The sequence below is a fragment of the Pyrgilauda ruficollis genome, unplaced genomic scaffold, assembly GCF_017590135.1.
Source record: "Pyrgilauda ruficollis isolate IOZ18807 unplaced genomic scaffold, ASM1759013v1 scaffold25, whole genome shotgun sequence".
NCBI classification, from domain to species: Eukaryota; Metazoa; Chordata; class Aves; order Passeriformes; family Passeridae; genus Pyrgilauda; species Pyrgilauda ruficollis.
Window position 1 is genome coordinate 17,337 of NW_024523822.1, and position 24,769 is coordinate 42,105.

The 24,769-nt window shown below is 40.1% G+C and overlaps 1 protein-coding gene across 2 annotated transcripts in view; it reads left to right on the plus strand.

The window, feature by feature from the left end:
• The first annotated feature begins 5,884 nt into the window (after positions 1–5,884).
• The window catches only part of SCAMP1 (secretory carrier membrane protein 1), a 40,724-nt gene continuing 21,839 nt past the window's right edge, over positions 5,885–24,769 (plus strand). Inside the window, exons 1-2 of one of the 2 annotated variants that reach the window (XM_041470820.1) lie at positions 5,885–6,108; positions 18,893–18,970. In XM_041470820.1, the coding sequence (XP_041326754.1) occupies positions 6,052–6,108; positions 18,893–18,970 (135 nt within the window). In that variant the 5' untranslated portion in view covers positions 5,885–6,051. The remainder of the gene's footprint in view (positions 6,109–18,892; positions 18,971–24,769) is intronic. The other variant, XM_041470821.1, reaches the window with a different exon arrangement.

Here is a 24,769-nt window from a genome sequence, read left to right on the forward strand (position 1 = left end):
ATGATAGATTAGCCATCCTCGTAAAGGTGGCATTTGTGGCAGTGTGTGGCTGCATCCACACCAGTCATGACTCTTTAGAAAGGAGGGGAAAATTGCTACTGTTCTAGACAAATAACTAGGTGTTCTTCCAGCAGGAGTAACTTTTGTTACATGATTACATCTTGATGTTTTGGCTAGTGCCGGTGACTACCAGGCTCATACCTTTACTGTTTGTGTGATGGGGAATAGGCAGACAAGTTCAGTTGGGGGAAGAATGAAGACACCTTGTTAGTGACAGTTACAATGTGCCTGCACAATCCTAAAATAAACACAATCCCTGTCATGGGAGAAGGGCTCTACTCCTTACATGAAAACAAGCAACTGGTCCACAGTGAAAAAAATAGAAGGAAGGATGATTTGCTGATGATTTACTTTTTGTCCCAGAACAGATAGACTACAATAGAACTAAATGGAATAAGAAGAGCAGCAGCATCTAATGGCTCCACTGAGGACAGCTTTTACTTTTCATATACCTTTGTTTTGAAAATATGACATTGAGAAATGTCCTTTTAAGTCAGCAAAAGTGATTCTTTACTGAAGCCAAGACTGGCATGAGTTTGTTAATGCACAGCATGCCATTACAGCACCTGGACATCAGTAAAATCAGTTACTTCGAGAAGCAAATACAAAAAGTTAGTTCTCTGCTGTAAACTAAAGTTCAGTTCTGATCCTCCTGAGGGGCATGAAGAACACTGTCTGCATTCATATATTCTTACCTCAGTGTGGGTCTGGGGTGGTGTACAGGGCAGCAACAGCCACAGCAAGAGTGGTGTAGAGCATGAGCATGCATGGCACAAGATCTGGCTTTTGGCAAAATGACTGCAGTCTGGCTGTGCACCACTTACCTGTTCCCTTCTGCAAATCAGCTATTGCCTTGAAAATCCTTCTTCTCCTCCCAAAGAGGTGACCTCTTTACAGAAGAATTTCAAGTATCTTGCTACAACTCAGGAACACAGTGAGAAAATCTAAGTGTAGAGCTTCAGAAAGTAGTCAGGGTTCTCATAAGAAGGGCAAGGTGCTCACCAACTTGTGAGCATTCACTGTTGTCCTTGTTAGGTGACTCCAGGGGCTTGACTTGGTTATGCACTGCCTCCTGTAAATTGGTGAAGCTGGTTCTACTCAAAAAAGAGTACTACCAGAACTTCTGACAGTAGAACTGGCAAAGCTGCCCCACTCCCAGAAAAAGACTAATGTTACAACTTCAGACTATTAAAACAGGCTTATATTAGCTCAACACTCTGAAAACAAAGAGATTTTGATCATTGGCACAGTGAAACTGAAATTATCTTGTGGAATCAGGGCTTCCTTGATAATAAGAACAAGAGGTGAAATGGAAGTCTACACGTATAGTTCTGCATGCTACTATGATTTCTGACCTTTCTGCTATTTTTTCCATGCATTTTTCTTTGAAACTGATGTAAAAGATTTTGGGAAATAATACAGCTCATGATCTTCACGTTTTACAATGAAATGCCTGTTTAACACAGTTCTATTCTCCCCTCTAAAGTTAAAATCTTTCCAAAATTTTGCAAGTAAATGTCTTTGCTGTAAAGCCTAGAAAAATGATCTTGCTACTTCAAATTATTCAATTGGCAGGAGCTACTATTGAGTAACTCTTCTATTATTAGTAGGAGCTACTATTGAATAATTCTTCAGTTACAGTTTTACCTAACAGACCAGGTATCTTCTGCCCAAACTTTTGTAAGACTTTACAAATGGTATCTGCACATGATCTAATCTGAAATTGTACACATGATCTAATGTGAAGTTGTAACTTGTACTACCACAGTGTTCTACTCCTCGTTTCTACTATGTGAGCTTCTTGCAGTCATCCAGTCTTCCATGCCGGTAATTCTGCTCATCTGCAGTCTTAGCTATGTGGCACACAGACATTTATCATCCCTGCTTTCTTTTAACCATCATACTAGCATTTGATTCTGGAAAGATTGCTCCACTTTAGGAGAGGAAACACTCTTTACAAGAGTTAAAGAATTAAAAAGGTCTTTGTTACAGCTTGGTTTTATTATTTGAAGGTCCAGTCTCTGTAAAACTGTGATCTATTTCATTGGAGCAGACTACTGATCAAGATGGACCGCTTGATGGTCTACTCAGCACTTGAACATTTTAGACTGAAAAGACCTGATGGATTTTCTTGTCAGCTGATCTGAGCACTCCTCACCACTACCACCTGAGTTTGGCATAAACATTGCAAATCCCACAAGACACAGAAAATTGAGAGAACCAGGATTTGAAAGAATAATATGAAGTCAGTTCTTTACACCGACTTCGTAAACACAAGTATCCAAGTACAGCTCTCACAGAAGTAACTTGAACTCCTCTTTCTGAGGGAAAAAAAGTAAATTCAGATTATGATAGTTTTGTTTGCTAGGAAAGCCTCTGGTTCAGTTATTGAAAAGCAATGAATTAAACCAGTTCCAGAAGGCTTGAGAATTTTCAGTTAAGAAAGACATTTTTATCTGCAGCAATTCACCCGTTCTCTACTAAGAGTTATTTTTCAATACACTTATTAGCATTTCATAAATCAGAATGAAGAATTTATGAGCTCTTTCTTGTAACAGAATTAGAAACAGTTAACTGCAAGTATGTTATTCTAAAAAAAAAAAAAATTCTACTATTCGGAAAGCTCAGTGTCAAGAGGGTTTTTTTCAGGGTGGGCATCCTTGGCTAATCATGTCTTTTTTTCTAACTCAAACTCTGCAACCTATTTATAGTTTATTTGAAATCAAGAAAGCATCATTCCCCATACCTTTTGTTCTCAATCTTTTTTACTTGTAGAAAATGAGGAAAATGACAATGTCAACCCTTAGCATCAAATGATCAGTTATTTGCCCATGTGGTTCATGTATAGTACAAACTACTCAATTAGCTGGATAGATAAATTAATTTTAATTTTCAATTAGGTTTCAGTCAGTTGGTATATCTCAAAGTTAACACCTATAGTACAATGGTAGCACTCATAGTTGAATTTGGTAGCACCTACATGTTACCCAAGTTCTATCTTTTAATCATAGACTCATAGAATACTCTGATTTGGAAGGGACCCACAAGTATCATCGAAGTCCAACTTTTGGCCCTATGCAGGACACTGCAAGAGTCACACCATCTGCGTGAGAGCATTGTCCAATGCTCCTTGAACTCTGTCAGGCTGTGACCACTTCCCCAGGGGGCCTGTTCCAGTGCCCAGCCACTCCCCGTGTGAAGAACCTTTTCCTGATATTCAACCTGAACAGCCCCTGACTCAGCTTCATGCTGTTATCTTGAGTCCTGTCACTGGTCACAATAAAGAAGAGATCAGTGTCTGCCCCTCCTCTTCCCTTTATGATGAAGTTGCAGACTCTAATGAGGTCTCCCCTCAGTCTCCTCTTCTCCAGGCTGAACAGACCAAGTGACCTCAGCCTCTGCTCATACAGCTTTCCCTCCAGACCCTTAACCATTTTCATAGTCCTCCTTTGGACACTCTCCAATAGCTTCATTCTCTCTTACACTGTGGCGCCCAGAGCTGCCCCCAGCACTCGAGGTGAGGCTGCCCCAGTGCAGAGCAGAGCAGGACAATCCCCGCCCTTGCCTGGCTGTTGATGCTGGCCCTGATGCCCCACAGGACACGTCTGACGCTCCTGGCTGCCAGGGCACTGCTGACCATGTTCAACTTGCCAGCAGCCAGGACCCCCAGCTCTCTTTCCACAGTGCTGCTCTCCAGCCTCTCATTCCCCAGTCTGTCCATACATCCAGCTTTGCCCCATCCCAGGGCAGAATCTCTTACTTGCCCTCGTTAAACTTTACACGGTTGGTGATTGTCCATCTCTCTAATTTGTTTTGATCTCTGCAGAGCCTCTCTGCCTTCAAAGGAGTCAACAGCTCCTCCCACTTTAATGTTGCCAGCACACAGTATTCCTTCGAATCCTGTGTCCCGGTGAATAAGTATGTTGAAGAGGATAGAGCCCTGCAGAACCCCATCAGCTGACTGGATGTAAAACACGTACTATTCTTTCCAAAGAAAACATCCCATTGCAGTTTCATAATTGCCTTGAAAGGCATATGAGAGGAGGGATTATTCCTCTGTAACTGTGCACGAATTATTATCAGAGAAATGTCACAATGTCAAATGTGTGATTTGAAGCACCAGCAACCATACAGGAAAATACATTCTTTTCATCCGAACTTGCATTCATTCATGCATGCATGCATTCATTCATGTTTAGCTCAAAGAGAAACAAATACACAGTTGTCATGTGGACTATCAACACAGATAGCATTTGGACTATCAACATATATTGAGCCATGATATATATGGCCATGGGTGAATATTGGAAAACAACATGATTTCATGTGCTGTCACCATAACTGAGATATATGTAGGATTGGGAATAATACTGTAATGTACTTTTGTTGATTGTGCAACAACTGCCTTGTGAATTTTTTAAAAGTATTTTACACTTCATAGCAACGAAGAAGTTGAAAGTGTTTTTCTTAGAAGCTATGCTTTTATGATTTGTCCCATTTCCATACCATTTTATGTCTGACAGTATACTTCACAGTACTTCACAAAAACTGAGAAACGTCTGCATAAATCAGAGCAGATCCTGAAGCAAGTATTGCTTTCTCTACTGATCCATGCAAAATCAATTCTCATTTACATATAGTACTCTTCCTGGCCTGTTGACAGAATGGCCCAATTGTAATGACTGTCAGCACAAAGATCAGAGTAATGATACATGAAGAGATACTAAAAATCATAGAAGCAGTAACACTAGTGTGCCTCACAGTCTACATAATTATGTGGGGAAAAAAAATACATTTGAATAGTAAAAATAGAACAGGTTTACTGCCATAACCATTACATCTGACCTGCCCCAAACCTCTTTTTTTTTTTTTTTTTAATTTAAATGAAACTTCAAATAATTTCTCTAGAAAGCATGTAAGGAAATTCAGGATTTGCTGGTTCTGAAAGCGCTGCATCAATGTAGACAGTTTTGGTAGCACTGAGTTTCACATTTCAACCATAGCTCTAAACCAAAGGTGCTCCTTTGCATTTATTTGCATCTTTTGGACCAGGTTTTTCAAACTACACTCTCAGCATTTCTGAGGAAGTATTTAAAAAGTCTTTTGAACTGTTGGAAATGCTTGATTACTTCCAAGAGGCTTTTTTAATGCTTCCTCCCACGGAGGCAGGATTTTGTGACCGTGGTTCAAAGCCGAACCTTCCCTACCGTCCTTGCAGAACCTTGGTACAAGTCACCTGCAGCCACAAGCTGGGTAAACTGGTTGGCATGCCAACAGAAGGCGGGAGCGAGAGAGTAAATTCGTGTTTTACCAAGTAAGGCTTTCTGACTACTTTCGCTCGTCCACTTCACTCCCCAGACCGGACCGGCTGTCCCGACCCGCCCTGACGGGTGCGGGAGCGGAGGGCCGGGGAGGCCGCACGGGCTCGGCGGGGTCCGGGACACCGGGAGACACACCGGGCCAGACCACCCCCGCCCGCCCCCCGGTCCGGCTGCCCTCCGGAGAGTCTCGGGACTCCTTCTCCCCCGGCTCCCAGCCAGCGCTAACTACCGAGGGCGGGACACAGCTCCCACTGCCCCAGAGCAGCAGCTGCGAACACGGGGCCGGTCCGTAACCGCAGGCCCTCCAACCAACAGCTTACGCCCAACCCTCAGCCAGCCCCGGAACCGGCCATTCCCGCGCGCCGCGCGCCTCGCCCCGCCCACGCCCCGCTCAGGCATGAGCTCCCCTCCCGCCCGCCCCGGGAGCAGCCGCTCCGCCTTCATCCCTTTCTCCCTCCCAGGGCCATCCCACCCGTAGCTTCACTTCCGGGGCTGCCATTTTGGGCGGTCCGTGGCTGGTCGGTGCGGCGGGGCGGGCTCGGCCCGGGCCGTGGGGCTGTGTTGGGGGCTGTGACAGCCGCAGGGGGGATACCTGCGCCGGGCACTGTCCGGGCGCCGCCGCAGGGGCAGAGCCGCCGGCCGGGGACCGCAGCGCCCGCCTGCCCTCGCCATGTCGGACTTCGACAGCAACCCCTTCGCCGACCCGGACCTCAACAACCCCTTCAAGGTGAGGAAGCCGTGAGGTTTCCTTGGTGTCGGTCTGCGCCGAGCCTCGGGGTTCCGCCACAGGAAGCAAGGAAGGAAGGAAGGAAAGGGGGAGGGGAAGAAGGAAGGAAGGGCCCCGTGGCAGCTGCGGGCCGGAGTCTCTGCCCTGAGTGGGCTGCGAAGACTCGGCTTGGGGGTGGGGGCAGGGCGCGGAGGATAGGCAGCGTTTCACAACTTCAGAGCTCTGTGTTTTCTTCTGTACTTAAGATAATACAAGTCGTATTTCATATGCGTTATTTCGACGGAAGAAAAGATAAAAGTTTGGGATATTTTAACCCTAGCTTTGTGCTAGGGGTAATGCTACTGCTGTCTTTTTTTTCTTTCGTCTGGTTGAGCCAAATAGTTAAACTTAATGAATTAGAGAATGTGCTCTCTTCTTCTCTAGCCTCCTCCCACCGCCTTTAAGCTTACTTGTTTCCTTACCTTTGTCTGAAGTAACCAGGGTACCAATGGCTGCGCATGAATTCTGTGCTGCATCTCAAACTGCTTTGTTGTAATGTGCTATAAAGCTTTTAGCTTGTGCACTGTTGACTTGTCATACAGCTGTGAATTCTTTCTTCACTCACTGGCTTCAGTTGTCAAAACGAACTGACCTCTCTGGATGCTTCCCCTCCTGTTTTTTTCTTTGTTGTTTGAATCCACTTCAACTAACTTCTGAAGCTACCTACTTTGATAATAGTGGACTTTTTGCAGGCACTTTAAAGCACAGATAAAGAAAAGATGGCAGCGAATTTAGAATGTTAGCTGGAATAATTAAAGTTTTTAAAAATTGAGCTGTCACATTTCAAGCCAAGCATACTTCTGTCCGCATAGATGCTGGAAGCATAATGTTCCTAACATTTGTTCATTAGAGTTGGTCTGAATCATTAGTTTAGTTTTTATGGTCATAAAACAGAGGCAATAGCATTCATTAGGCTAGAATTCCTTAGGCTAAGATCTGTTTTCACTTGTTGTATGCAGTGCAATGGTCATCCAGGTGAGCACAAGTACTGGTGTCGAGTCTGCTGCCAACAATAGTTTGGGCTGGTACCAATGCTGGTGAGCACTGTTCTTTTTGGCACCAAACACTGAAAAGGTGTCATTCTAGAATGTGTCTTCAGCAACAGAAATACATGATGACTTTCCTCCTACTTCCATCCTTCTTGTAATAGTTAATCAAATAACATCTAGCAAAATCCAGGACAGTAAGGGGTATTAGATGCAAAATAGCTGTCTTTGCAGTGCTCATCAGGCTGTGTAACTGGTCCTGGGTAGTGCTGTGAGACCTAAGCTAGACACACACCTGAATTATACTTCCACTTTGAAGATACTGCTTAAAATGCAAAAGGTTATTCCAGTTTCTCTGTAGGGAAAGACTTCTTTTGTAACTGTTGGGCAGAATCTATGTTCTGCTTCTTATCTGCAGTGCATAGTGATAAAAGGACTCTGTAACAGCTTCTCTGTAACTTGAAGCTCTCTGTTTGGATTTCTTCATTTGCAGAAGATGGTTCAGGAAAGCTGTGTACTTTTTCAGAGGCTTTTTCCCTTCCTTCAGCCTTTGCCAACTTCCATCACATTCTACTGCCCATGAAAATTATCTTGCATGCCATTACTTACCTGTGCATTTAACTTGAAGGGGCAAAAGGCCTCATACATAAGCTAAAGCTTGATGGCCATCTTGTTGGCAGAACAGCTTTGAAATTAGTGGGTAGTAATGCATGTATGTATTTAAGTTTGTGTTCTAAAATACTTTATGCATAGAACCAGTATTTCCAGATGGACCCTTACAGCCTAAGTCATATTGTCTAAACACTATCGTAATGTACTCATATTTTTGTCGTTGCTTGATAATTTTATGTATGATGTGATTAGTTATTTTCCTTGCTTTTGAAGCTGCTTCCTGTGCTAAGGTAAAATAGCAAAGTAGTATGGCAGAGAAGGGGTAGTGGGAAGGCATCAGGTGGAAGAGTTGTTGCCAAGGTCTAAAGATAGATGCTTTTTTTCCGTAAACATTTTGGTTTTACTAGCTGTCTGTGATCTACATGGGAGGTTTCCTGTAACTGTTCCTGTGACTTTTAATAAAAAGATTAGAGCAGAGCTTCTTGCTTGATGTCGAATCAAATAAAAGTGTTTTCTGGAAAGATAAAGCATAAACACCTAGTGCTCAGTATTTTGGGTAGTTAATACTTTTGGAAGTCTAAAAATAAATTATCTTCTGGAAAAACTGAAATTAACTTACCTGGCTTGATCATGAAGTGCTATGGATTTTGAGACAAGTGGCTACCTAACCTTTGCATTTTTGTATTATTTGTGGCTTTTTTTAAAGCTACAAACTGGAACTGAATCCAGATGTGCTTTAGAAGTCAGTTTTCCTCTCTAAATAAATGGCAATAGCATTCTGAATGCTATACCAACAAATCCAAAAGATGGGTTTTTTTGAAAGTCAGAGGGTACTAAAACAAACAGATAAGTGACATGCTAACATTTACAAGCTTTTGATAGCATTAAGGTTGTGCAGAAGAAGATGCATCCACATACCATACAAATGAAGATGTGAGAATCCTTTTATGATATGATGTATCAGCAATATGAAGAAGTACACACTTGGTATAACCTCAGGTAACATGATTGGAAGCAAGTTAGTAATGAAATCTATTCATTTTCTTTAGTAAGAAGCACTAGTCATAGCTTGTGAGTGTGAATTCACACTTTGTAAAGTTTCTCACTTACAAATGCTGCAGTCCCACAGCACTCAAACAGGGTGAGCAGAGCGGATGTGGTGATGATAACTGCATTCAGTGCTAGGCAGATCTATGGAGAGGAGACAGATCTGAACCCAGGTTACAAAGCCAAGCCAGGGTCAGGATCATGTCCAGTGAAAGTAAACAGGATCAGCCAACAGTCCTCTGATGATCAGGTAAGGTGTTAGTGAGGAGTGGGGGTCTGACCACTTAAGAGGAGTTTGGGAATCCTTGAGGTCCTGACAGTCTGTCTTAAATAGGGTAAAGCAGCAGGAAATAAATTTTGTATGACAAAACAAAAGCACATTTCTAATGCAGCTGTCTCCTTGTGCTTTTTTTTTTTTTTTTTTGAATGTCATAGGATAGGTGATAGTTGTAGTCTTCTGTCTTGGGAGGTGATACAGTTACAAAGGTTCTGAAATAGAGGTCTCAAAATTCGGTGTAAGTATCATTTACTCTGAAACAATCTACATTGTTAATCTACAATAAAAATTGTTGGTTCTGTGTTCTTGGTTTTTGTTTTTTTTTTTTTTTTCTTTTGTAAGTGAACAATCCTACTACTCAGAGAAGTCTTTTTAAGTAGAGCTATGAATTTCATAGGCCCTTGGATCTTGGCTGACAGATGGCAAAAGGTTTGAAAACTGACTGTTAATTATCCTAACATATGAAACAGTTATTTTTTGGTGGCTGTAGAAGGAGAACTATAAAGACTGAGTTGTATGATAAATTCTGTTGGGTCAGATCATCTGATGTTTTAGCTCTGAGCAGATGCATGTATTTGACACCATAGAAATTATGATAGTCCTGAAAACTAAGAAACATTTCTCTTCAAATGTGAATGGTGACCTTCAGAAAAATGCCAAATCACTATGTGATAGGAAGATTTTTCTTTTTTCTTCGTCAGATTTAGTGTGGGAGGGCATAATCAGAGCAGACCTCAAATGTATGTATTGTTAAGTATTTGAGTAGTTTCTTTGAGTGGGATTAGGGATCCAGGCTGTGAATTGATACCTTTGAGTTGTTGCTCCAGAAAGACAGATCTTGCGTAGTTTTGTCATGACTGACATTCTTGTTTGGATGGCTGAGGTACTCTGCCGTACCCAGAAATGGCACTGAGCTGCGGCAGATCCCAACTTGAGCCCCACTGAATCCCAGTTGCCAGCTGTCGGCGCAGTGAGACGCAGAGCAGTACACTGATCCCAGGGTAACTTTATTTGATGCTAAACTTCCCCTTCTTCTGCCTCCCGGGACCCTGATCGGGGGAAAAAGGAGCTTATATTTGAGGACAGGTCTCAGGGGAGGGTACAATCTTTAACAAATCAGGAGAATTGGGAGTAAAAAACAAGGTGGGAACCACAGTGTATAAACCAATAAAAATCCCAAGGGAGGAGTTTCAGTAAACTGATAGAGTTTGGAGAAATAGAAACTAGCAACGAACAATAAGAAGAGTGACAAAAATACTAGGAAAAGGTGGGAACAAAAAGGAAACAGCATAAGAAAACTACCAAATTACAAATCAAACAATAAACCTACTAATAAAACAAAAATACACTGCAACATCACAGGATTACTTGAGTCACTAGAGCTAAGCACAGAAGTAATTCCAGTTATAAGTTGGATATTATGCTTAATCTTGACTCACATGAGCACAAATTAATTTCCTGTCTGATCTGGTGGGAAATACAACCAAGAGGTTTGATACTGAGAGCAGTTGTGCAAATGACTGCTACCTTCTGTGGCAGCAGAATCTATACAGTTTATGTTGTGGTTGCTGAGGTGAAGCTAAAGTGATAGAAACTTAGAGGAATAAGGAGAAGTCCTGATTTTTTTTAAGAATTGGGACCCTTATTATATAAAATGTTTGTGCAGCTTTAAAATGAAGCAGTTTCCTCACATGCCTACGTGCATAACTAAGTTTTAATTCCTGCATCTGACTATAAAATATACTGATTTAAGTTGTCTGTCCTAAAGTTAGTATAGGACATAAAATATAGGTATTTTTCCTGACTTTTACTATCTGCTTTCCCTTCATGTCTTCAAAAATTATGAGTACCCCTAAATCTTGCATAAATTAATGCTGAACATTGTGGTAGTGGATTGTCCTTTAGCTGTTCTACATGGAAGTTGGCTTCCAAGAGTACACTTCACCAGTGCTGTAAGTGCATCTTAAAAATGTGAAGCATTTTAATACTTATTCAGTATCTTATAGCTGCATTTTCCCTCTAGATTTTCATTGAAGCATTAGCACATATTGCCTAGTGTTATTATTGCCCTGTGTTCTGAGATTCAACATTACATAGAGGAACATACACATATCGGAGCTGGGAAAGGAGAATGGTTTGAGAGCTGCTGTGAGATGGGGGTGGTACTTTGTTAGGCATCCAGTACTCCATTGGAATATGAGGCTGGTGCAAACTTTAGGACAAATTTGGCCTTATCAGCCTCTGAAGTTCTAGGTTTCAGAGGTGGGGATCCTGCCTTGCTCAGTTGCTCAGAGCCCTTTACAGCTCTGCTTTCATGTGATGAATGTCACATATAACAGGCAGCATTTGATATGATAAACTTGAAAAACTTGGAATTGTAAAAGAACTGTTATGTGGCTACTTGGGTATTTTTATTATTATAAGTCCAGAATTTTTTACCAAATGTTTATTCAACATGTGTGAATTGCAATGTCAGAGGCTTAATCTGGCGCCCTTATGGGATGGAGAAACACTCCAGAACCTGTTTATGAAAAGTGTGATGGATAATTTTCTCTTTGGTCAAGAAATCAAAAAAGTCAGACCAACAGTTGCAGGCATTTTGTATTGCATTTTTTTTCAACAGAAATTAACACTTAATTTTCTGACCCAGTGGTGTTGTCTTTGGGAGTACTTCAGAGAGAGCAGGAAGTGCAACTGTTACTGTTATTATAACGTCTTCCCACCCCCAGAATCAAAGTCCACAAAACTTCAGGATGAATTCTTACTTAAATCATACTTTCCGACTGGTTTTTTTTTTTGTTCTGTGTAGCTTCAGTGATTTTTATTTGAAATTGTTTTCAGTTGCTGATGTGTTGTAAAAGCATTATAATCTTTATCCGTATCAGTGTTTAATGTTAATAAATTCCATTTCCTAATGTCTGCAATAAAATACTGGTTTTATTTCCTTGCTAGTCCTTGGGACTAAACTGAAAAAATGTTCTGTGCAGAAAATGCTTTTGTCTTTTGGTAGAAAAGTAGGTATCCCTCAAAGTGAAAAGTTTTTTAGCAGTATGAATGACAGTTTAGATGGGCTGATTCCCAGTTCACTATATTCCTTTCACTTAAAATCACAACTAACAGTATAAGCTTAGCTGATGCTGGTTTTCAGATTATTACTATATTATGTATTTTATAGAAGTCATTTACTGGTGGTGGAATAATTCTGGACCCATACCCAGTGAAGGGTAATACCAGCCATTGTTAGAAATGTGTTTACTTCTTCAGATTTTAATTTGATAGTATCTTCTGTGTTAGTGAATCTGGTAGCTGATGGTTAGTTTTGGTCTCCTAGACAACAGAGGTCTGTTCTCTTCAATTCTGTTTTTTAAAAAGCTGTAAAAGCTCACATAGAATAGATTACTCTACTCTGTTTTAAACATGCTTGTTTGTAGTTAATTGTGTTTGTACACTCTCTGTGATAACTGGGTATCCAATTAATTTTATCTGTATCTGAGTGATGTGAGCATAATTTGTTACCTTGGCACAGAAGATGCTTTTAATAGTTCTATAGGTGGTCTTGCCAGTGTGAAATATAAATGTGTTGCTTTTTCTGTGTTTGTTTTCTGAGTTTGTGTTACTGTTTGTTGGGGTATTTTTATGGCTTTTCTATTCTTGGCATAAGAAATAGGTTGCTGCTTGTACCTATTTTGTCAGGATTAAAAGAAGTGTCTTAATATTTCGTTTTGAGATTGATGGTACAGGAGAGAGACTGCAAGAAGCAGGTAAAAGGAAAGATTTAGATGGAAAATAGTTAAATTAAGTTGTGCTACTTTCTTAAAACTTCAGTCTCCTAAACTAATTCAGGTCTTGAAAATGTCATCTGAAATGACTGTATGACTTAAATGCATCAATAGCTACAATAGCTGGATATGAAAAATATCTGGTTTTAATTCTGTTTTGTGATTGTATGGCTAATAGTTAAATAAGAAGATCAGAAGCTGTGGATTTGAACTGGCAGGAGTTTGGGTAAGATAAGGCTGGGTGGAACATGAGATATGGAAAATAAATTATTACAGCATAGATTCACTTATTCCTATGGAATATTATTTTTTACTGTTTTTAACCGGTAGAATATGCATGTCATACAAAATAGAAATTTCATAGCATTCATTTAAAGGCCACTTCTTCTGGGTATGTCATCCTGCATGTTTATTGGTTGTATTCATTATTCAAACCCTGAACAATTTCTAAATTCAATGGGGTTTTTTTGGTTTTTTTTATTCTGCAGCAGTGAGTATGAGTGCTTCACTATTTTCATCACTGTGTTTAGATGAGTTGGCATTTGCTCCATTTTTAAAATGAGATGCAGTGAGTGTAAGGTAAACGATTCAAAACAATTCTTTGTGTTTTGTGGGATGTAATGTCTGATCTCTTCAAGAATATTGTAAGTAGTGTTTTGAAATATGAAGTGTAGCTCCTGTTGATATCAGTCGTTTGATGCAGTGTAGGTGTTCAGAACAATTAGAATAGCACCTACACCTGGGCACCCTGACTGTGAAGTGCTGAGGATAGTTCTAGCAGTGAATGAGTTATAGGAGAGATATGAATTTCCAGACTGGTACTTGCCTCCTTCAGCTGTGGTATTCCTCTTTTCCTGTGATGACTGGTTTGCTTGAGTCTTTCTGTGTCACAGACTTCTATTGAAGTCTAGACTGTGTAATTCAAGTTTTCTGAATGCAGAATTTCAATGCTACTTGCAGTGGTGGAGTTCAATTTGTGTATTTCAATACAACTGTAATTTTCTTCCTTTGCTAGGTAATGAAGCTTTACTTGAATAGAGCTATTATTAAACGTCCTCTGAGTCATTCAGGTTTTTTTAGAGCTGCTGCTACTTTAGCAAACAATAGCAATATTTGGCAGAGGTGTAGCAATTGTTAATTCAAAATGGCAGTGGACTTTCGATAAAGGGCTTCTTGCTCTAATCACTGCATGTATTTAAGTGTTGAACTTATTTTTGAGTGCTAAGACTGTTGCTCTAGTACACCTTGTTGTCTCAGCATATGTTCTCTTTCATTGTTAGTGTTGGAATGTCACAGCAGATGTACAGGGAGATCTGAGGAGTTTTTGACCCTGGTCTTCTTCAAAACACTTGAAGAAAAAAACGGGTTTCTTTCATCAGATATTTATTTTTGTTTGTATGTTGTATTTCTGAGTACAGGTTGCTCTTCTGAATTTGACTTGACCACTGTTTCATGATTTTTTGGAAATGGCTGCTGTTCGGTGTGTGTCTCATGAGTCTGATATTATTGCTCAAGTAATTGGATTTATGGTCTGCAGGCTCAGTTGGTTCAGTTATTTGGTTAGTAGTGCACTCTTCAAACAGAAGTTCAGTATTGAAATATGCTTTTTAAGCAGCTAATTCAACCTAAAAGCCTAAGTGCTATTCAAGTCATAGTAAATAGACGTGTTTCAGTGAAATAGTGCTGTTTCACGTGTGGCTGATGGTTAGCAATCACAAGTTGCACATGTGTCTGTACTTGAACATTTTTCTGTGGAGGAGAAAGCATGAACAAAGTGTTTTATGCTCTACTAATTGACATTAATGTGTAAAGACTGGAATAAGTGTACTAGGCCTGACTAGGATGGAGTTAATTTTTTTCATAGCAGTCCCTGTTGTGCTGTCTTTCAGATTTGTGACCAAAACAGTGCTGGGAAGGCACTGATGTGCTTGCATGTTGCTGTGCAGTGCTTGCAGAGCACCAAGACCACCTTTGTTTCACACTCTTGTTTCCTCTCGGGGGGTAGACTTGGGCAGGAGGCTGGGAGGGAGCGCAGGCAGGACCCCAGGTGACCAGAGGGATCTTGCATGCTGCATAACATCGTGCTTGGCAGCAACGCTGGCAGTGGTGGTGGGAAGTGGGGGGGGCTGTTCCAAGCAACCATTGCTCAGAAGCTGAACAGACATGGTGGGAGGGGGTGAGCAATTGTCTTTGCTTGACTTGTGGGATTTTGTTGCCTTTTTTTTTTTGCCTCTACCTCTCCTCTCTCATCTTTAAACTGTCTGTTTTCTTAACAACCACAAGTTGTTAAAAAACCAAATATTTGCTTTTTCCTTTTTGATTCTCTCCCATATCCCACTGCAGAGAGCAGTGAGTGAACAACTAGTTTCAGGGCTTTGCTGCTGGTTACAGTAGACATACCACAATAAGATAAAAGTTTTCAGCTGTATACAAGTTTCTACTGTTCTGTATATTGAATTTTGAAGTTGTCTTATTTATAATAACTTTGTTTTAACTTCATCTTTTTTGATCTTGTACTGATGAGTCTAGGATACCAATGTATAATTCAAATGTTATATGTCATTATTTGCATATTTTTATGTACTTTTCTGTTCAACATTTCAAGTAATTTCTGGTTAAATTTTGACAAAAAACATACCACACCACGTTTTCCCTCTTTTTTGTGGTTCATCTGCTCAGTATTTAGTGAGAGCCATTTTAGCAAATAACACAGTAACAATTAATTAGTTTACCCGTTTATGCAAGACTTGATGATATTTTAGTTGTAACAATGTATTTGAGTCTAGCATGGTAAGTGTTGCAGGCTTGTGAGGGAGACTCACCCGCATGGCTATTTTGAAACAACTAATTAAAGATGAGTCAAATGAAAGAAAGCTAATATTGAATTGCATTTAACATTGTTTTGTGCGCATCTTTAGAAAGGATGATTCTTGTTCAGTGACCATTGGAATACTGTTTTGGAGCGAAATGTATGCTTTAATGAAAAGGGGATTGTGACCAGAGGGTGTTTTAAGTTTGCTTATATATATGAATTTGTTTAAAATAGACAACATACATTTTTTAATTTTTGAAGCAATGATTTTTCTTAAGCTTTTTTGTAGCAAACTTTTAAAATTGCCCTATATGAACAGTTTTGTGAGTATAGCTATTGGAATAAACAGACTTGTTTTCATTTGCTCTGTTCCTTTGAATTTTAGAAGTGATCTCTGCCCTGTTTTTTTTTTTTTTTTTTTTTCCTAGATGTAAATAAGTTGACTGCAGCCATTAAGAAAATCCTCTTCCTGCATCTGCAGATAAAGTTCCTTCTAACAAGACTAAGCTAAGGCCATAATAGATGCTGATTCTAAGAAAGCAGAGTCTGCATTTAAACTTGATTTTTATTTTATTTAATTTAATAATTTCTATGTCACTTTTTAAAAAAGTAAGTCGCTTAAAATATATATAATGTAATAGAATCATAGAACAGCTTAGGTTGGATGGGACCTTAAAGATCATCTAGTTCCATTCCTCCAGCCATAGGCAGGGACACCTTCCACTAGACCAGGTTGCCCAGAGCTCCATCCAGCCTGGCCTTGAACACTTTCAGGGATGGAGCATCCACAACTTCCTTGGACAACCTGTTCCAGTGTCTCAGCACCCTCACAGTAAAGAATTCCTTCACAATGTCCAATCTAAACCTACTTTCTGTCAGTTTGAATCCATGCCCCTATATCTGTCACTACATGTTCTTGTAAAAAGTCTCTCAATCTATCTTGTAGGTTCCCTTTAGGTACTGGAAGTCCACAATTAGGTCACCCTTAAACCTTCTCTTTTCCGGGCTGAAAAACCCCAATTCTCTCAGCCCATCTCCATAGGAGAGGTGCTCCATCCCTCTGACCATCTTTGTGGCCTCCTCTGGACTCCCTCCAGCAGGTCCATGTCCTTCCTGTGCTGGGCCCCAGAGCTGCTGCAGCCCTGCAGGTGGGGTCTCAGCAGAGCAGAGGGGCAGAATCCCCTCCCTGGCCCTGCTGCCCACACTGCTCTGGATGCAGCCCAGGACACGTGTGGCTCTCTGGGCTGGCAGTGCCCCTGGCTGGGTCATGTCCAGCCTCTCAGCCACCAGCACCCCCAAGTCCTTCTGAGCAGGGCTGCTGTGATCTGTCCATCCCCAGCCTGTGCTGGTGCCAGGGCTGCTCTGACCCAGGTGCAGCACCTTGCACGTGACCTTGTTAAATCTCATCAGATTCCCATGGGCCCTCTCCTAGAGCTTGTCCCAGGTCCTTGTGGATGGCATGACATCCTTCAGCTGTGTCAGTTGCACCGCTCAGCTTGGGTCATTTGCAAATTAGCTTAGAGTGCGCTCAATCTGTCTGTGTCATTAATGAAGATACTAAATAACACTGGTCCCAATACAGATCTTTGAGGGATGCTGGTAACTGATGTCCTCACCTGCCTGTCCTCTATGTGCCTTACACAGCTGCTGGGAGGATCTGTTCCATCATCTTCCCAGGCACAGAAGCAAGGCTGGCAAGTCTGTAGTTCTTGCAGTTCTCCTTTCTGCCCTTAAAAATGGCTACCATGTTTCCCCTTTTCCTGTCACCTGGGACTTGCCCTGGGTGCTATGACTTTTTAAATGTCATGGAGAGTGGCTTGGCGCCTACATCAGGCAATTCCCTCAGGACTCTTCGATGCATCTTGTCAGGTCCAACAGACCTAGGTAAATTTTGGTCCCTCAGGTGGTTATGAACCTGATCTTCTCTTACAGTGGGTAGTACTTTGTTTTCCCAGTTCTCTTCCTGTCATCCGTCCACTTCAGAGGTGTAGGAAGAGAGGCTGCCTGTGAAGACTGAGGCAAAAATGTTGAGTACCTCAACCTTCTCTTCCTTCATTGTTACCAGTTTTCCGTTGTTACTAGTTGCATTATTGGGGGCAAACTTCTTTGACCTTCCTTTTCTGCTTAACATACCTGTAGAAGCCCTTATTGTTATTCTTTTTGTTGCATGTGAAGGTTTTAAATGTATCTTTCTTAAAAGGGAATATGAATGTAAATATATATAACTATATATTTATTTTCTTCTCAGTCTTTATCAACTCCAGGTTTTTTTCTAATGTTGAACTAGACTGTTGGAAATGAGAAAATATCTATATCTAAAAATAATTTTTATAAAATAAGTAAATAGTATATATATAGCTCTTTTTTATGTTTGATGTACATATAAAATATAGTACGTTTGTACATTTATGTAAATATGTAACTAACAGTATTGAATAAATGGATTTACTAATTTTCAAGAAAGCCTACCTTTTATCCATAGTTATATTCTGAAAATGCAAAAATTTTAAGGCAAAGAAACAATGTGAAAGAACCAGGCATCACATGGAATGAGTACAGGTTTTTTCAAAATGAGTTGATGTGGTCCATTGTGGTGGGCACTTCTGTTCTTCTGCAGAACAAAGCCTCCCTGTCAGTAGCACAGGGAAATGTTTAATTCCTGAAATAGTTTTCTCAAGCTAAATCTCGAGCAGTCTTTTTTGCTGTATAATTAATTGAGGTAGAAAAAAATTAAACTTTTTTCCTTAATTTTACTAGTTCAAGTAGAACCTAATCAGAAGTGCTTTTGGCATTTTAGCTTCATTTTTATGAAATGCTTTCTCTGTTCTTGATGGCATTGGATGTACTTCTGGGTAGGGAAGTCCAAGGGTTACAGAAAGCTCTTTTCTTCTCTTGTGCTTTTCAAGTGTATAGGTGTGGAGTCCACACCTGGTCAACATAGCAGGATAGAGGTTTTTTTCCCTTTTCTTATGAGAGTTTTTTTCCCTTATAAATCAAATATATGACAGGTGGGGTTTCTGTTACCCTGTGTTAATCTAGGTTTATAAGAAGCTCAGAATTAAATGGTGTTAGTTTGGAGATAAAGAGGTAGATGTTTACAGGCTTCTTTAGTGAAAACAATCCTCTTTTTACTTTGAAAGAAAATCTGACTTTTATATGATATAATTATATGGGTGTCACCTTTTTGATTATATGCATGTGCACAGATTTACACAACTGTTTCCTCTTGTAGGATCCTTCTGTTACACAAGTGACAAGAAACGTTCCTCCAGGGCTTGATGAATACAATCCATTCTCTGATTCAAGAACAGTAAGCATGTTTATTTCTTAATCGTGTTGTTAATCTTTCATTTGTGAGGTTTTATTTTCAGAATTGGGACTGATGTAGAATGGGCTGGCTACAGGTAGTGGAAGATGTGGAAGAATAGATTGTTCCATTAAGTATTTGGAGGATGCATTGGCAAGGTTGATTTCGGAGAGCTTTGACTTGTTAAGGAAGATTGGCCCTCTGAAAGGGGGGAAAAAACAGAGGTTTTTTTTCCTGTTCTTATTAACTTCTGCTAGTTTTTACTAAATTATTCTTCCTGTTTTTAAAGACTTCTGATAGTCTGTCCTTGTGGTTTTCTGCATTTCACTAGCTTTGGAGCTTATGAGTGTGGCACACCTACCCAGGGTTTTGCTGTTGATTTCTGTTTTGATTTGTGTCTTTATGAAAATGCTGTTCAGAGGAAGGAGAGCATTGTGTTTAAATAACGGTGCACAGGCTTTGTATAGTGGTGCAATACTGAAAGGAAAAATTTGTGTCAGAGAAACAGTTGTTTTACACCTCTAATTTACATAGTTTCAATATACCTTGTGCTTCTCTTTTCTGTTGTGGGGAGGAATACAAAAAATAGATTAGTAAATTCATACTGTAACCACATTTTTCAGTGGCTGCTTTTGGTAGTGAAGATCTTGTGCAAGATTATCAAAATGTGTGGCTGGTTATTGTCTGTCAATATAATTTATAAACATTTAAATACTGTATTTTTAAAATGCAGTCTTATTTTTTATGACAAATCTGGTAATGCTGTTAGGGAGTGTTCGTATTTGAGTATTTGCAATGCCATGGATGGAACAACAGAATTGACTTGTTAGAGAGAAGGAGCTTATGTTAATTGATATAAACCAGCATTTTAACAAAGATGCATAGCAAATGCAAATGTGGTGGTAAAGTGGTTTAACAAGATTCAATGGTGAGGTACATTTGATTACTGCCCAGAGGACATGGTCAGCAAAAGCTGTCAAGAAGGCCTTCCTGTTCAGTCATGAGGTTCAGAAAGGGCCTCATTGCATTCTGGACTTTGTATTGTATTGGCCATAAGTCATGAAGAAAGTAGATCTTGTTTTACAAAAATATAATCTTTAGCTACTCTGACTTCTTTTATTATTTCTGTACTTATTTTAACATGCAGCTTTGTGGGAAAAGGAGAACTGAAGCATATGGCTAAGATTGTCTGGCTTTGAACAGTCAGATGTGCTTGGAAAAAAAATTCTAATTATTTGTTAGAGATGTTACTCAAAAAGCTGAGACAATGAAGGAAGCCTAAGTCAATGGTCAGATCTACAATGTACTGTGATTCAGTTAATAATCTGTGGCATGTTTACAGATTAATGAAAATTATCCACTGAAGGAACACTTCTCTGCAGAGGTAAAGAACTTCCACAGGTTTTCTTGACAAGAGTAAGACTAAAAAAATTGAGTACTGTAATAATCAACCTTTATGTGTTACTTCCCTTCCTCTCTGTCTTGTGGATGCTGAACGTATGAGTATTTATTCTGTAATTATATGCATTTGAAGGAGTGTATCTAGGTACCTGAGGATATACTCACAATTCCAAGTGTTCAGCTCTCTTTTCTTGACAGCTTTGTATGCAAGAGAAGAGCATACTATGTGTGTATACAAAGAAATATGTGCAACAGGAGTAATTGAAGAGACCCTGGAAGTGAATGCCTTCATAGACTGGATAAACAGAGGTAGAAGCAGGGTCTGTGAATTTTAGATTCAGGGAAATACCCATATGTCTGTCAGTATCCCTGTCTGATGTCTGTCAGATAGGGATAGAATCACTCTGTTTTGTGGGCTGCTCAGAGCAAAAGCATCCAAGTAGTTTTGGTGGGAGTCAGTTTCCAGATTTTTAGTGGTTTTACCAAGATTGTATCTTGCAGACTCTAGAATTAAAAAAGCATTCAGTTTTTGATCCTGGCTATACATAAAAGATGTGTACAGCCTCTGGAGGATCCAGAGAAGGGCCACAAAGGCAATCAAAGGCCTCGGAAGCCTGACATTTGAGAAACGATTCAGGAAACTGTGTTTCTTCAGCTTTGAGAAATGAAGTCTTAAGGAAGACCTTAAGTCCATATTCCAGACATTAAAAGGTGGCTACAGAGAAGATGGAGACTCCACTTTTACAAGAAGTCACATGCGAAAGATGAGAGGTGATGGGCAAAAGTTATTGCTGGGGACATTCAATTGCACACAAGAGCAAAGTGTTTCACAATGAGAGCAACCTGATCAACCACTTACCTTGACTAATCTCCAGGGAAGTGTTGGATTCTGCAGCATTCAGATTGAGCTGGACAGAGTGCTAGGCCATATTGTTTAGACTGTGCTTTTACTAAGAAAGGTTGTACTACATGGTCCTTGAGGTCTGCTTTCAGCCTGGTGCTTGTGATTCTTTCCGCATTCTCTCCAAATGGAGGTTAATGAAGTATGCTAAAGTGCAAAAATATTTCTCCATTTCAAATCCAGATGGATTTCAATGGATGATTATTCTGTGATGAAGTGATTTCAAACTGAAAACTAATATTTGTTGCATTATCTCAGTTGTACTCCCTTTGTCAAGTGAGGTACTTCCTACCAGTCTTTTTTGGATACAGGATGGGACATGGGAAAAAAAAAAATCAACTCTGCTTTCTCTCAGTATTCTTTATTTTGTTTACTGGCTTCTAGTACTTTTGTGCCTTGACTTTTTTTCATCCTTCACCTTCAGTGGTAGGAAGACAACATGTAAGACATATGGAGAAGAACAAGTAGGCATGGGAGATTTTAGATTGCCTATGTCACCACCTCAGTATCTAACATGAGAAATCAGTTTTGTTAGGGTTTTTTTCACTTTACATTTATCAGATTTCAAAATCTGTCTTATTTTTGATTGTTAAAAAAAAATAAATTTGGGGAATGGTGTAAATGTCATATTAAATGTCCTTGGCTGATCTTCAGTGGTTTTGTCTCCATCTCTAATAGTCACCATGGAGATTACATTGTATCTTTTGTCATGCTTCTCATGATCAGCAATTAGTAGCAGAATACAATTAGTATTTCTGCTTCATCATTTAATGAAATTGTGTTAAAGAAAGCTTTTAATCTCTTCCTACTTCTATGTTCTGAACTTTTTGAAGCACTCTTTGTATATAGATAAGCCTATACACCCATATATGCCTATATACCCATATAACCTGTCTTGGGGTGAAAAGGCAGGTGTCTGCTAAGGAAGACAGGAGCCTCCCCTGAAATGGAAAATGTAAAACCCCTCCCTCCAAATTATTATAATTTTGAAATTAAGGGGCTCTCAGGCAAAGATAGGGGAGTAGGAATAACAGTTCTTTATTGGGGAAGAAAATAAAAATAAAATTAAAAATTGCAGTAATACAAAACAGTACTGACAGAGTCAGAATATGACCTGACACCCTCTTGGTCAGGGTGTTGGTAGCACTCCCATTAAATGGTGGCTGCAGTCCTCATGCAGTGACAGGTGTGGTTCTGTTGAAGCAGTGATCCTGTGGAAGGGTGGAGTTTTCCTCTGAAGGTCCTGTGGTGGTGTAGATGAGCCTCTGGGAATCCAGTGGAAAAGACAGCTGCTCCTCTGGGAATCCAGTGGGAAAAGGCTGCCTGTGGTGTTCCAAATCTCAGATTATATCCAGGTAGGAATGCTTGGCTCCTCACCCTGGGCAGAGCATCTCACAATGGGATGCTGTAATTTTATCAGTCATGCAGTGACACTCAATGGCCCATTAACAGAAGATGTCTCTCTGGAGGGAGGATTGGTTGTGGAAAAGATAAAGAAAACTGCCCAATTAACAGAAGATAATTGCCCCACCTCTGACAGATGGGGATAGAATACACCCCACCAGCTACATCTTCCAATATAAGACAATAGCTATACATAATAATGCATATAGCAACCAATTTCACATTGCTGCATTAGAAAACTGGGATAAAATAATTAGTGAAGTTGGATTTCCTCTTGTTGTTTCAAGAGATGTATTTCAAGGGATTTTTTTTTTTTTTTTGTCCAGTAAATTCCTGGGTAGCTCCTTATCCTTCTATCTTGTATGTAAACACAGCAGAAAAACACAGAAGTCTGTAAGAAATCAAACTGATCATCCATTCCTGACTTATGGAAGTTTTATCCTTTCCCAAATAAATAAATTCACCTGTATGAGGAAATCAATTCACGAGAGAACGTCTTTTGAACACCTATCTCAGTCAGCTGTTGGAAACAGGTTTAGTTAGATGAATTTTTTTAAACTGTGTTCTGATTGTTTTTAAACTGACTGTTGCTGAAACCTTAGGCTGCAAACTACAAACTTTCACTTTGGGAAGCTGAAATTTAACTGTTGCTTAATTTTGTGAAGGGAGCCTCTAAGACAAGTGCAAGCTAAATGATTAAGAAGTTGCAACTGTCAACTGAAGCTGCAATCTGTCCAAACAAAAACACCTACACATAAAGAATTCCATAAAGAACTAGTAGGTCCCATATCAAAAATCATATGGGACCAAAAGGAATATGCAGGGTGCATAAAGAACATGTGGAGAATGAGTTCACAGGTTGTGAAGGTATAGAAGCCCAGGGACTTCTTTGTTCTAGGTTTCTCTTAAGACACAGCCAGCTCAAGCTGTCTTTCAGGTACTGGAAGGTTCTATAAGGTCTTCCCAGAGCCTTTTCTTCTCCAGGCTGAACAAACCCAACTCTCGGCCTGTCCTCAGAGGGGAGGTGCCCCATTCCTCTGACCAGCTTGGTGTCCTTCCTCTGAACTCACTATGTCCATGGTCTTCTTAGACGGGGGGTCCCAGAGCTGGATGCAGTAATCCAGTTGGGGTGTCACAAGAGGAGAGAGGAGGGACAGAATTACTTCCCCTGAAATGGGCTGCTTCTGATTAAGCTTCTTCGGATGCAGCCCAGGCTGTAAGCACAATACTAGAGCTTGAGAGTATACTGATACAACTTCAGTACTCCTCACTTCTAGGAAAATCCCAGACTGTGCAGCTATGTTGTGCAGGGTTTTTTGTTGAGCATTATTTTAGGAGCTAAATGATTTTCCAAGGCTTCTGTTTGTTTCATTGTAAGTAGCTGTAGTATTCTTTTTGCTTCTCAGCTTTGATTAGGGTCAGAAAACTTTAGTTTGGCAGGAAGACTTAGAGCAAACTGAGTTTAAAAAGCATGATGGTAATTTTTTTAAGAGTCATCTTTTAAGAGTTCAAGAGCAAGCAATTTCAAAGTATTGTAATTCAACGAAGTGAGTCAGAAGGCCATCTTGGCTGAGCAGGGATCTTTTTCTAGAAAAACTTAAATAAAAATGGGAGGTGTTTGGTCATTGACAACAAAGACAGATGATACAGGAGGGTCTGCAGAGAAGCGGTTTACCACTGCAGGGAGGAGATTTGTGTGGTTAAAGCTTGTTGAGCATCCAAGCTGATCAGCACTGTGGGGGATGACAAATAGCCTTTTAAAAAGGTTAACAGCAAAAGGATGTTCAGCGATAATATTGATCTATTACTTGGTGAGGTCAGTCACCTCACAATTAGGGGTGTGGGCAGAGTGAGATGTTTAATGCCTTTTTTTACCTCTGTCTATAACACCACTGATGGGCCCAGGGACCCTTGTAGTCTTGTAACTTGAAGGCTTTGTAAACTCTGAAGTTGTTCAAGATTTACTGCTCCAGCTGAATGCACATAAGTCAATGGGGCCTGGTGCAACTCATCGCAGTGTACAGAAAGAGCTAGCTGATCATTATCATGGGTCCTCTCCATGTTATTTTTCAACAGTCGTGGGAGTCTGGAAAGAT